General features: G+C 35.8%; 1 protein-coding gene across 2 annotated transcripts in view; it reads left to right on the forward strand.

Moving 5' to 3' along the window:
• The window catches only part of CCDC85A (coiled-coil domain containing 85A), a 212,292-nt gene that overhangs the window by 165,377 nt on the left and 34,679 nt on the right, over positions 1-12,236 (forward strand). For both annotated transcript variants that reach the window (XM_017874645.1, XM_017874644.1), the window contains exon 3: positions 697-773. In XM_017874645.1, the coding sequence (XP_017730134.1) occupies positions 697-773 (77 nt within the window). The remainder of the gene's footprint in view (positions 1-696; positions 774-12,236) is intronic.

Here is a 12,236-nt window from a genome sequence, read left to right on the forward strand (position 1 = left end):
TAAATTTCTCTTATATATATATTTTTAATTGACCTCAATACACTTTATTTCAGAACAGGAAATACTAAACATTTAAGAAAGATTTATGAGAAATGATTTTACTTCAGAAAATATTTGTTCCATCTTAAGAGGATCAAACTTCAGAAATATTTTAAAAGTCTTCCTTTGAAATGTCTCAATTTTAGTGATTAAAATAGCTAAAAGGGCTTAGAGCATTGGAGAGACTGGATTTCGGTATTAGATCCAGGTTTGAATTCTGGTTTTGCCCTGTTCTAAGTGTGTGTGATTTTACTAATTAATAATGGTGTTGGACTGCTTTTCTTAGGTTTATTTGTCTAATGTGTTTCCACTTCTGAGAAATATTTTCCATACCTTTACTTGTCTTTTCTTATTGGTTTGTAAGAGTTCTGTATAGAATCTTAATACTAATCATCTATCAATTGTGTGTACTACCACCTGTAAACATGCCAGTTTGTATCTTATCTAATATTTCTTAACATTGTAAAATTGTTCAAAACTGTTTTTCATTTCAGTGGCTTCTGTTTTTATTTTTCTGGGAGATATTTTTTTTTCTTATTTTAAATAATAGACTTAAGTAGTCACTATCTAGTTTGAATAAATCAAGCCAGAAATATCCTGACAGTTCACCAAACAAGACCTGTGTGTATAATGTGAGTTCTTTCTTTTTAATTTTAGAATCAACCTTGTCCTATGTTAGGCAGCTGGAGGCAAGAGTAAGACAGCTGGAGGAAGAAAATCGCATGCTGCCCCAGGTGGGTGACTTCCAGAAGCTCATAGCTAGTCAGTGCCATTTAAGTTGTAGCATTTTATTTGAAATTTAAAAGCTCAATGATGTTTTCTCTTTTAAATCATAGAAATCATTTCGTAAATAGCCATTCATCAATGTAGGGTGTGATTACGTTCCATGATGGCCATCATCTTATCCAGATTTCTAAGTGTTACACTAAAGGATGCAGATGTCTGAAATGAGAATGTGAAGTAATTTTGAAAGGAAGAACAAAGGATAAAGATAAAATAATGAGAAGTAGAAAATAAAGACATGTTGATAGTGTTACTCATATACGTCATGCATGTAGTTGGTGGATACAGGGAAGGTACTCTTACTTAAATAGAAAATTTGCTAATTTCTGAACTAGGCAAAGCAGTAGGTAGTTGGAAGGTTTCACATTATACTTAAATTAGTACTTTCTAAAATTCTTTGTGGTATAATTGAACTCTTTCAGTGCAACAAAGTCATGACAGTAAATGACAGTTTTTCTTTGGGATTTCATTTCTTTCCCCTTACTAAAGTGGCACTTTTTCCAGGATGTTTAATGTCTTCCCATATGTTTCACTTATAAAATTCTTTCCATGGGCTGTTAACTTGATGAGAATGATGCTTGTCTTTTGAGGAGGTGGTTTTCAGAAAATGTTTTGTTGAGGAGTTGAACAAATCTACTGATTCTAGGTTGGTTTCCTTTCCAAGCATGTGGACAATAATATATATTAATGTTTTATAACAAGAAGTTTTCTAAGAAATTAGTCACTAGGGTTCTTTCTACATTCTGGTGATTATTTCTGTTTCATAAATGACTAAGGGAAAATTAAACCTCAAACAACTTGTAAGCAGTAGTTTAAATAAAATGTCAAAGATTAACCAATCTTCACGTTGGTATTTCAGGAGAAGAAATTTGAACATTAATGCAAAGACCCTTTAGAAAGACATTTTAGGTCTTTTAAATCTTGTTTTGTTTTTGAACTACTTTTGCTCATTAGTGATGATTTGGGCTATCAGGTACTGCACATAAGAATCCTTTTTTCTTTCTTCCATTGGCTAACAGTCTGCCCAGAAATCATGAGATTAAGTGAAATAAACCTACAGTAGTTGTCCCCCCTTTTCAAGGGGAATACATTCCAAGACCCCAAGTGGATGCCTGAAACCATGGATAGTACCACAACCTACAGTACTATGTTTTCTCCTATACATAAATATATATGATAAAGTTTAATTCACGAATTAGACACAGTAAGAGATTAACAACACTAATAACAAAGTTATTATTAGTAAAGTACTATTAAATAAAATAAGGGTTACTTGAATGCAAGCACTAAGTTGCTGTGACCCTTAGTCTGATCATCCAGATGACCATTAAGTGACTAACAGGCAGGAAGCGTAGATGGTGTAGATTCATCCCAGGTGGGATGGAGCAGGACAGCATGAGATTTCATCACACTACTCCAAACGGCCCACAATTTAAAACTTGCTTATTTCTGGAATTTTCCATTTAATATTTTTGGGCCCTAGTTGACTACGAGTAACAGAAACTGAGGCTAAGGGTGGAATTCTGTACTTCTGTCTCTTCTCAAACTGTACATGTGTTAAAATTCATGATGACAGAAGAGATTGTTTGTGTCATGAAATAAAATACTACTGGTGGGTTTGTTTTCTCTTTGCTCTTCATTATTTTCCTTTAAAAAATTTTTTGTGTTCCTTTTTGCCTTTTATGTTAAATTCACAGTATGACTGTGCTAAGGCCCTTGACTGAAAACATCTAACTTCTTACTTGTTACGAAGAAACCTACAAAATGTAGTTAGTTTATTAAACATGGTTGTGCCATCTCTCAGGCAACTGGCAATGTAAAAGAAATAGAAAAAAAAATCTAAATGATTTTTGTTTCTTAGTTTCCCTCTGAAAAGGAATTGAGGCTGACATCAAAAGCAAAAGCATGTATGCCGTCTTATCAAAAAAAAAAGAGACACAACAAATGTGAAAATGATGATAACGTTGATTTTTAAAAATCTGTAAAAGTGTTAGAAGTGTTGAAGGAAAATCAGAAGAGTCCTTAACTATACTTGATATGTGTATGTATATTTGAATACATAGTACTTGCGTAGTTAAGACTATAACAAGATTAAAGAACTACTCAATGTAAAGTGTTCAGTTATATCCTTTTAAATACATTACTATTTTGCTACCAAAGAAGGTTTTTGGTTCATTTTGTTTTGTTTCATTTTTTTTCTCTCTACGAAGTGGCTAAGAAAGATCATGTTTTATTGATTCTAAGATGTTATTGATGTGGGATGCACCATCATGATATGTAGCATTACAAAAGAAAAATGATATCAGTTATACCATGCCAGATTCTTGCTGATTCCAGTGATGTTACAAATGGGAAAACAATGTTTTAGTTTTAGTTAAACAGCTGTTTACTTGTCAAAGTAATGTAATGCAAAGAGAACCCATTGTTTGAAATATGCTATTGGACATATGCAAAGAATGCAGTAGATCTGTCAATTCAAAAACAGCACTTCTGTTAAATTTCTATATCCAGAGAGTGGTGCCTTCAGTTACTACTAAGATATAATAGAGGTACCAGTTGCAACTGCTATAAATACAAACTAACATGAATACAGACAGTAGGTAAGACCCTAGGATGGAACACAATAAATGGATCTCAGAACAGTGAGCATCATGTAAAGAGAATTCTCATGAGAGACTGAGACTTCAGCTGAATTACACAAAGGCATTTACCTGTACAACTTACTCTTAGATGTTATTGATACTATTACAAATAATGTATCATGAGATTTCCCTGCAGAAACTATTTCTAACTATGATGTTAGCTGATTTGCAAGGTTAATTCAGTGAGAAAAGCTGACATCCTAGCCCAAGTTAATCTCAATATTTGAATACTTGATTTTCAATTATAAGAGCTTGTTCGCTATGTCTTGATCAGAAGGTATTCCTTTTCACTCCCAAGTTTATTAAAGTATGTCCATTTGTCTTTGAATAAACAGAAGTAAGAATGTAGTTGGCAGTTGGAACCCCAAGTATGTAAAATACCTTTGCGTCTGTAGCCAGGATTTTTGCTTTTAGTTTAGAGTTTAGACTAATTACATAAAGCATTGTCCTGGAGGAAGAAATCTTCCTCAGTACTCCTTTTATTCTTTATATAAAATTGTGTATAATGAACAGAAAGTCACAACTTTGCCCTAGCAATATAAATATTTAAAAATGAACATGATGAGTATAATAAATGCTTGTGGATTTCTCTCTGGTTAGATGCAAAGACCTCAGTTTTTTCATTTGTAAATGAAGGGATTCTTCTCAGCTCTTACATTTTGTGGGCTCAGGTGTAAATAAAGGCTTGGGCCCATGTTTTATACATATGCAAAATTTTCAAGTCCCAGAATGAAGGGCTCTTTATTGAAGAACAGATAAAGGTAGTGAAGATTAAGTTAGTTTTATCCAGTGGTGAAGAGGAGCCCACAGGAAGTGCTGATGGAGCCTCTGTACAGCCACCATGGCAGGTCATCCCCAGTGAAGGTAGAGCTCCTTGATCTGCCGTGGTGTGTACTGTGTCCTGCAAGAATCACTGAGCAGTATTTTAAATCCAGTTTGTGAACACAACATTTCGAAGGTATCCTAAGGTAAGAACCAGTCTTATAATTTTTAGAAAATGCTGCATTATGTGCTAGGTATTATTATTGAGAAGAAAATGTCTCTTCAAAGTTAATACAAATGGTAGTTAAAGGTCACCTGAACATTAGGATATTCTTCCGAGCACATGAACAAATGGGAACATTTTTTAAAGATTGCAATTAAATCTTTTCAAAGAATTGCATATAATCTCTTACAGTACACATAATACACATGATGCTAAACTGCTCACATTGGCTGTCAGTTCCACTGCATGCATATGTGATGTGATGTGAACTTTAAACAAAAATCGTGCTTAAATAAATTTATTTAAATAAATGTAGCTGCTGTTTATGAGATTTCATTAACTTTTGAATCCAGTGAGATGGAGTCACTCTGAATAACGTAAGTAGGCGTTTGTAAATAATGACATAGTAGGGTGTAAAGTAGTTTTAAGGAGTTTTGTATCAAAATAAAAAGGAACACACCTATCTTCTCTACATACTTACAAATAAATACAGGTTTTCTCTATACAAAGAATCATCAATTTCCAACGCTGTATAGAACTTTGTGTGTGTCACATGCATAGGACAACCGCCTTTTTCGGTCAAGGTATATTGGGTTCACAGAGGTTAGGAGCGTCCTCCTGTCAGGCAGCTAATGAAGGCCAGGCATAAGATGTAGGCCTATTCAGTGTTCTTTCTAGCATGTGCACAGTGGATCCCTTAATCCGTTAATACCATTCATGTGATTCAGTGTAATTAAGCTGAACCTATTTTTATCTTATTGACAAATTCATTTTTTCCAACATTTATCTTAAAACCTAACATTGGATCTGCTTAGCTATCTGAGATTTGTTAGACGTGTATTGTATTCCTGCTTTAAAATGAACGTTCAGTTTTTCTTAATGCCATGGTATACAACATAAATGAAACAAAAAGTGTATTTTACAGGGTCTTCTCCCTGACACATTTCCAAAGTACTTGAGAATCATAAAGATTGATTACATACACACAAATACCCACCCACCCCTGCATGGAAAATGTATGCCTAACAGAATGTGGTAAGAGAGGGCCTTTTGGTTCAGAGTGAACCAAAGGAGTGGGTAGGGGGAACTGAGAGTTACAGTCATGGTTTTAAAACTGAAATTTTAAAATTGAAATTTGATTTTTAGCCCAGATTCAAACACCTTGCTTAGCTCTTTCTACTCAGTTCATTATCCTTTTCTTGATGGTCACAAAGATTTTTTAATCCAGACGTAGTCGATATGTTTATATGCTGCATCTACAATGAGGCCCATTCAACTAGAAAATATCTTTAAATGGATGATATAGAATACCTGCCTGATGATTTTATTATAAATAAATAGTGCTACCCTTTAAGACATCAGTTACTATTCAGATGTAATGCTGAGGTAAAATTATTATTATTAAACTATTCTCACCTATTTTATGCTGACTTGGAATTTTGCATCATAAGGAGACTTGACTAGTGACATGAACAAGCAGTTTGCTGTAGCTCCTAAGTCGATTAAGGACATTTGTTAAAAGTCCTACTGGGAAATTTGTTCTTTTTGATCAAATGCTCTGGTGCCAACATCTGCTTGGAAAGCAGTATATGTTCTTTCTGCCCAGAGACCCTCCCAAGAACAAACCATCCACCTCTTGAAGCCAACATTTGGAAGCCAGTTTCTGAATCTGTAAAGGCACCTGGAACTGCCTGCTGTCATATACCTAAACATGGACTGTGTATCTGCAAACCTGTTTGAAAGGCATGGTAACTCAGATCACCCCTGAGTGAGCCCCTTCCAGCAAGTGTTTCTATTTCTGTAGTGCTAGCACACACAGAAGAGTCTAATTTTAGGAATGGAAATGAAAAGTCTCCTTCTCAAGTAATTTGGTTACAATGTGGCCTTGCAATACAGTCTTTCAGTGCCTTGGCAAGGGGCAAGGTGGTTGCCAGATCAGTCTCTGAACAAAGGAAAAGAACTTGTCACTGTTGCCAGAAGTGCTGAGAAGGGTACCTAGGAGCTAAACAAATCAAGCTCTCACTTCCATGGCAACACAGCGCAGGTCCAGCATCTCATCTCGGAAGTCCTCCCTCACCTCACCTTGGTATTTATGCAGAATTACTAGCATGGGGGCAGAGAAGAGAGGCTTCTCTCAGACACATTATTCTCCTCGTGTGTTTCCTTGTTTGCTGTGGAGATAGATACGTATTTTTTCCCTCTTTATCCTTTTCACATTTTCTGACTTTGCTTTGCCTTTTGTTTGTTTTAGTCTCATAGGGCCATAGATGTATGACTCTTTTAGGGCTGGAATTGCTCTGAAAATAAAATCTATAACTGTTGTACAAAAACTGTCAGAGTAAGGCTTTCCAGGATCCTTAAAGCAAGTGATGGTATTCCTTAACTGTTATTTGCATAGAAATTACCATTCTGGCACTCCTGAGGAGAAATTTGGGCAGAATTATACTTTTTTTCTCATGAAGAGCGACCCTAATTATGTTGCACAACCTGTGTAGAATCTGGATGCTACTGATAGGAAAAATCAGTTAAATCCATTAAGGATTGGTTGCTGCTGGAGTCATACTTGGGAAAAAATGTACTCTGCCAAATGAATAGTCTTATGGAATAACGTTTTCTCTAAATTGACATAATTTATATAATTAAAGGAAAAAGGTTTTTATGTGTAGTTCAGTAGAGCTTTCAGGGGACAGATGGGAGCAGCACAAGTGGTGTGGGTGTGTTGGGATAAAAGAGATAATTAGATATGAAAAGTAAATTTATGGAGAAAAAAATCATGCTAGAAAACCTAAATAAATGGAGACTGGATTAAGGGAAAACCTAAAATTTGTCAGAGAAAACGTCAGAGAGAGTATAATTCACAGGAAAAATGTCTAAGGCGACATGGAGGCTCTCAAAGTGAGGGGGTTCATAATATTCTTCAGAGATTTCCTCATATTTGAGGGTTCTTGTTTGAGAACCTCTGATACATGATGATAAATCTTCATTCTAATGGAAGAATATAGGTGAAAGGGAAATGAAAACAAAATATGGCCATGCTGCTGATTAAACTTATTAGAATTATTTAAAAGGTACTAAACTATTTGGGACTGTGTTATCAATAATTCATATTTAATAGTGTGGTCTTTTTATGTCTACACTGGTATATTAATAATTCTATCACTAAGGTACATTCAAAACATATTTTTTGATTTGTAATAGCCATAAAGATGTAGCATTATTGTTACCTGTCCTTGGCAGAATTTTTCACAAAAAATTATGGGATCCTGTCAGTCTTAGGTTTGGCTATATAGTAATATCAACTAGAAATGCAGATACTTATGAGAAGCAATACTAAGGAATATTTGGGGAAAAAAAATTGAAAGGGAATTATAAGAGAATCTAATGTTGCCATGAACTTATAGAAATTCTTTTCTGTTCTTCTTTTGCTTAAAAAAAAAAAAACCAAAATAAAAGTTGAAAGTTAAAGATGAAACAGTCTTCTCTTCTCTTCTCTTTTTTCTTTTTTTTTTTTTTTTTTTTTTTTTTTTTTTTTTTGAGACAGAGTCTGTCTCTGTCACCCAGGCTGGAGTGCAGTGGTGCTATCTTGGCTCCTGCAGCCTCCACCTCCTGGGTTTTAAGTGATTCCCCTGCCTCAGCCTCCTGGGTGCAGTGGCTCACGCCTGTAATCCCAGCACTTTGGGAGGCCGAGGTGGGTGGATCACTTGAGGTTAGGAGTTCAAGACTAGCCTGGCCAACATGGTGAAACCCTGTCTCTACTAAAAATACAAAAATTAGCTGGATGTGGTGGCGGGCACCTGTAATCCAGTCTTCCATTTTCTAATAAAGTAAGGTAACAGGCTCATAGAAAGTGGAAAACATTGTATAGTGTTAGATTCTGGAATGTAGTAAATTCCACTGAAATGTAGATATCAAAAAACCAGTAAATTATGACATCTTGGCCTCTAGGAAGCTTTTAAAGATGCTGTGATTCCCAGTAGATCAGTCTTACTTTGATCTCCATTTCCTGCTGGAGGTCACTACAGCTCTGACTCATGGAAAGGAAGCATGTGAACTAAGCTGCCCTCCTCCTCTGTGGTTCAGAGACCTTTCCTACAATGAGATTTAGGCACTTTTCATGTAAAAGTTTTCTACTTTTCATTTTTTGTTTTCTTTCCTGTAGCCTGAGTAAAGTGAACATGCTTACAAATATAACACATTAATAATTAAAGTTGGTGCCTTCTATATCCTTTACATATAAAGCAGACAAAGATAAATGTAATATAGGCAATATCTATATTGCCTAAATATAAACATAATATAGATCACAAATGTCATATAAATAAAGATCTATATTCTTTGACAATATAAGATAGTTTAAGTGAATAAATTTGTAAGTGATTTGAGACTTTCTTTTTCTTTTTTTGAGACAGGGACTCGCTCTACAGGCTGGAGTGCAGTGGTGCAATCTCGACTCACTGCAGTCTCCGCCTCCCTGATTCAAGTGATACTCCTACCTCAGCCTCCTGAGTAGCAGGGATTATAGGCACGTGCCACCACGCCCAGCTAATTTTTGTATTTTTAGTAGAGATGGGGTCCAACCATGTTGGCCAGGCTGGTCTCAAACTCCTGGCCTGGAGTGATCTGCCTGCCTCGGCCTTGCGAAGTGCTGGGATTACAGGTGTGAGCCGCTGCGCCTGGCAAGACTTTCTTAAATTACATTTGAAAAGCTGTCATTGTATGAAAAATAAGCAAAACATCACTGAGCCGTGTTTAGGAAGCTGAGACATAGTCAGCAGTGACTTTGGACTCTGCCAGTAATTCAACGAGGCACTGTGAATTGCTAGAAACAACACTGAATAGGGGTTACAAGAACTAGTTCTTTGCCTGGCTCTGTCTTTAATCAGCTGTTAGACCGGGAGGGCACCCCTAACCTCTCTAAGTCTTACATATCTTGTTTATAAAAGAAAATTGTCACAGGTGATATGGAAAGACCTACTCAGCTTTGCAAATTTACGAGTCTTTATCCAGAGAAAGTTTGTGTTTCTGTATAATGAATATACAAAATAGGTGTATTCTTTTTATTTTGATACTCGGATTCCTTAAAACCGCAACTTTACACTATATTGGATCTTTAATTTACAGATGCCTACTTACATCATGGGGGTTACTCTACCTCACTGGATTCTAAAGTTAATAAAATTTCATTAGATAGCTATTAAATCTATTTAAATAACATACAGTCATGGGCATGTATATTTAAGGCTCAGACCATATCAGATACACAGATAGTGTGCTCATTCGCTAGTCTAATCAGTGTTGACTTTATGTGTATTTGGAGAGATAATATGCAGTCCCCTTAATGTTTCTTTCTATTCTTTGTATAAAATCATGTATAATGAACGTAAGAGTTCTAGTTTTCCCTAACAATATACATATTTAAAAATAAAATGAGTGTGATAAAGGCTTGTGGATTTCTGTCTGGTTAGATCCAAGGAGCTAACTTTCCTTCATTTGTAAGTATGGTTCCTTTCAGCCCTGAACATTCTGAGACCAGGTGTAAATAAAGGCTTGGGCTCATGCCTTATACATTTGCAAACTACCAAGTCTCAGAATAAAGGCTGTTTATTCAAGAACAGATAGAGAGAAGCAGTGAAGATTGAATTGGTTGTATCTAGTTGGTAAAGTGGAACCCACTGGAAGTGCTGATGGAATGCTGATACAGCCGCCATGGCAGGTCATCACCCAGTGAATGCACAGCTCTTTGTACTGCCATGTTCTCTGTGATACCCAATGAAGATCGCTAAGGTGTCCTTTAAATCCAATGCAACCTTTTAAAGAGAGCCCAAGACTAGGAACAGTCGTATTATTTGGGGGAGATGCAGTGTTATTTATTAGGCATTATTTGAGAAGAAAATGCCTTGTGAAGGGTGGTATATACAGCCCAGCCACAATTGTAAACATACGTTACTGAGTAGACTGTGTTTCCCCAGGCCATACTGGCCCAGGTAAAGATCACTTGAACTTAGGATATTCTCACCTGAGTTCATGAACTAATGTGAAAATTTTAAAGATATCACACTTAAACATATTTTAAAGGGACCACATATTATCTCATATTGCATATAATAAAAGAAGACATGACATTTCTCATATTGCATACAATAAAAGGAGGCATGACATTTCACAGAGGGAATTTAAAAAATTATGACAAAAGAGAATGCTAACATATGAAATGCTAAAAAAAATAACTTTTATCTAAGTGTAATTTACACCCAACAATAGGTATTATTTATTTTTAAATGTAGCATACTTTTCAGGAATTCAGTTCCGAGACTGGCCAAAATAAATTGTTATGACAAAGAGATGACAAAGACTTGAGGTATCACACATTAGTTTTTCCAGTGTAGCTATGCTGGGGAGAATAATGAAAGAGAAGCTGCATATAAATCAAAGTCATCTGTGCTTGTGATACACATAAAGAATAATATACAGAGGAAGAAAATGTTATTTTTCAAAGGATACCTGATTTACTGGATTCATTCTGTAGACTAAAGCATCTGAAATAGCCACCAAGAAGTGGATGAGGCCTTTCTTTAGATTTTCTGGCTGACATAATGAAAGAATTATAGGAGGCACACAGTGACACAGTAATGAGTGTAGCTTTTACCATTTAGAAGAAGCTCTTATACATGATCTTTTAGGTTGAGGGCCTCTGAGCCTGTCTAACCTGGTAGCATGTTAACACATGACACTAATTAAAACATGCTGGAGAAGCAGGATGAAGAAAGAACATATTAAATAAATTATAGGCTTTAGTTTAATTGTTTCACTACTTAAGGGCCTTCAATGGCTTGGTAAGTAATTCTTACTAGAAGATGATTTAGAGTTTATTTTAGAATTAAAAATTCTACAAAGTATTCTAACATCGATAATCAATGGAGTCTTTTGAAAAACAGCCCAGCCACAATTGGAAACATAGCGTTACTGAGTAGAATGTGTTTCCTCAGGCCACACCAGCCCAAATTGGGGTCACAGAGATGATAACAGTGTTCTCCATGGGCCCAGCCCCTTTGAGTCGGCTTTTGGGATCTGTTCCCCAGTCAGGTATATAAGTCTTCACCTACTGCCTTAAGTCTAGTCCTGTGGGTTTCCACACTTCCCCCTTCCTGAGCCTGGCTGTTGACTGGCTACTGACTGGCTGCCACAGTCTGGCCATTCCCCACAGCTCTTAGGATTGGAGCTCCCAAGTTTTCCAATATTCTCTGGGCTGAGAAAATTCCCCCACCCTTACCTGGATTCTACCCTATTCCAGGCTCCCAGCCTTACCCAGGGTCTAGTGTTAAGCCCAGGAAATGGAGGTGGGAAGGAATACTTACTATTGGTCAAGACACAGTCTATTCAGAATTTTTTTTCCCCTTTGAAAGCACTCTATTCTCCTTAATTCACATGTGTCTACCTAGTCTATTTCTTAACTTTGGGAGAACTCTTTGTCCTCAAACTTCATAGTATCTCACAAAAATTTACTCACCTCAGGTATTTGTGATTTCAGAAATGCTTAACTGAGACCCAAAATAATGAAACCCTCTTTCAGAATTTTTTTTTCTCTTTACGATTTTGTAAGTTATATAATATAGGTTAGTGGTATAGAAGCAACCTTTGAATTATTATTATTAAAAAAGAGAAAATAAAATAAGACAGCTCACATCTTCACTTAAAGCCCTTGGATTACATTTTTTGTTAGTTTTGTTAATTTAACTGTTGTTCTTAGCAATTATATTAGGAAAAAGATTGAATTGAGAAATGTACAG

The sequence above is a fragment of the Rhinopithecus bieti genome, unplaced genomic scaffold, assembly GCF_001698545.2.
Source record: "Rhinopithecus bieti isolate Rb0 unplaced genomic scaffold, ASM169854v2 scaffold_7414, whole genome shotgun sequence".
NCBI lineage: Eukaryota > Metazoa > Chordata > Mammalia > Primates > Cercopithecidae > Rhinopithecus > Rhinopithecus bieti.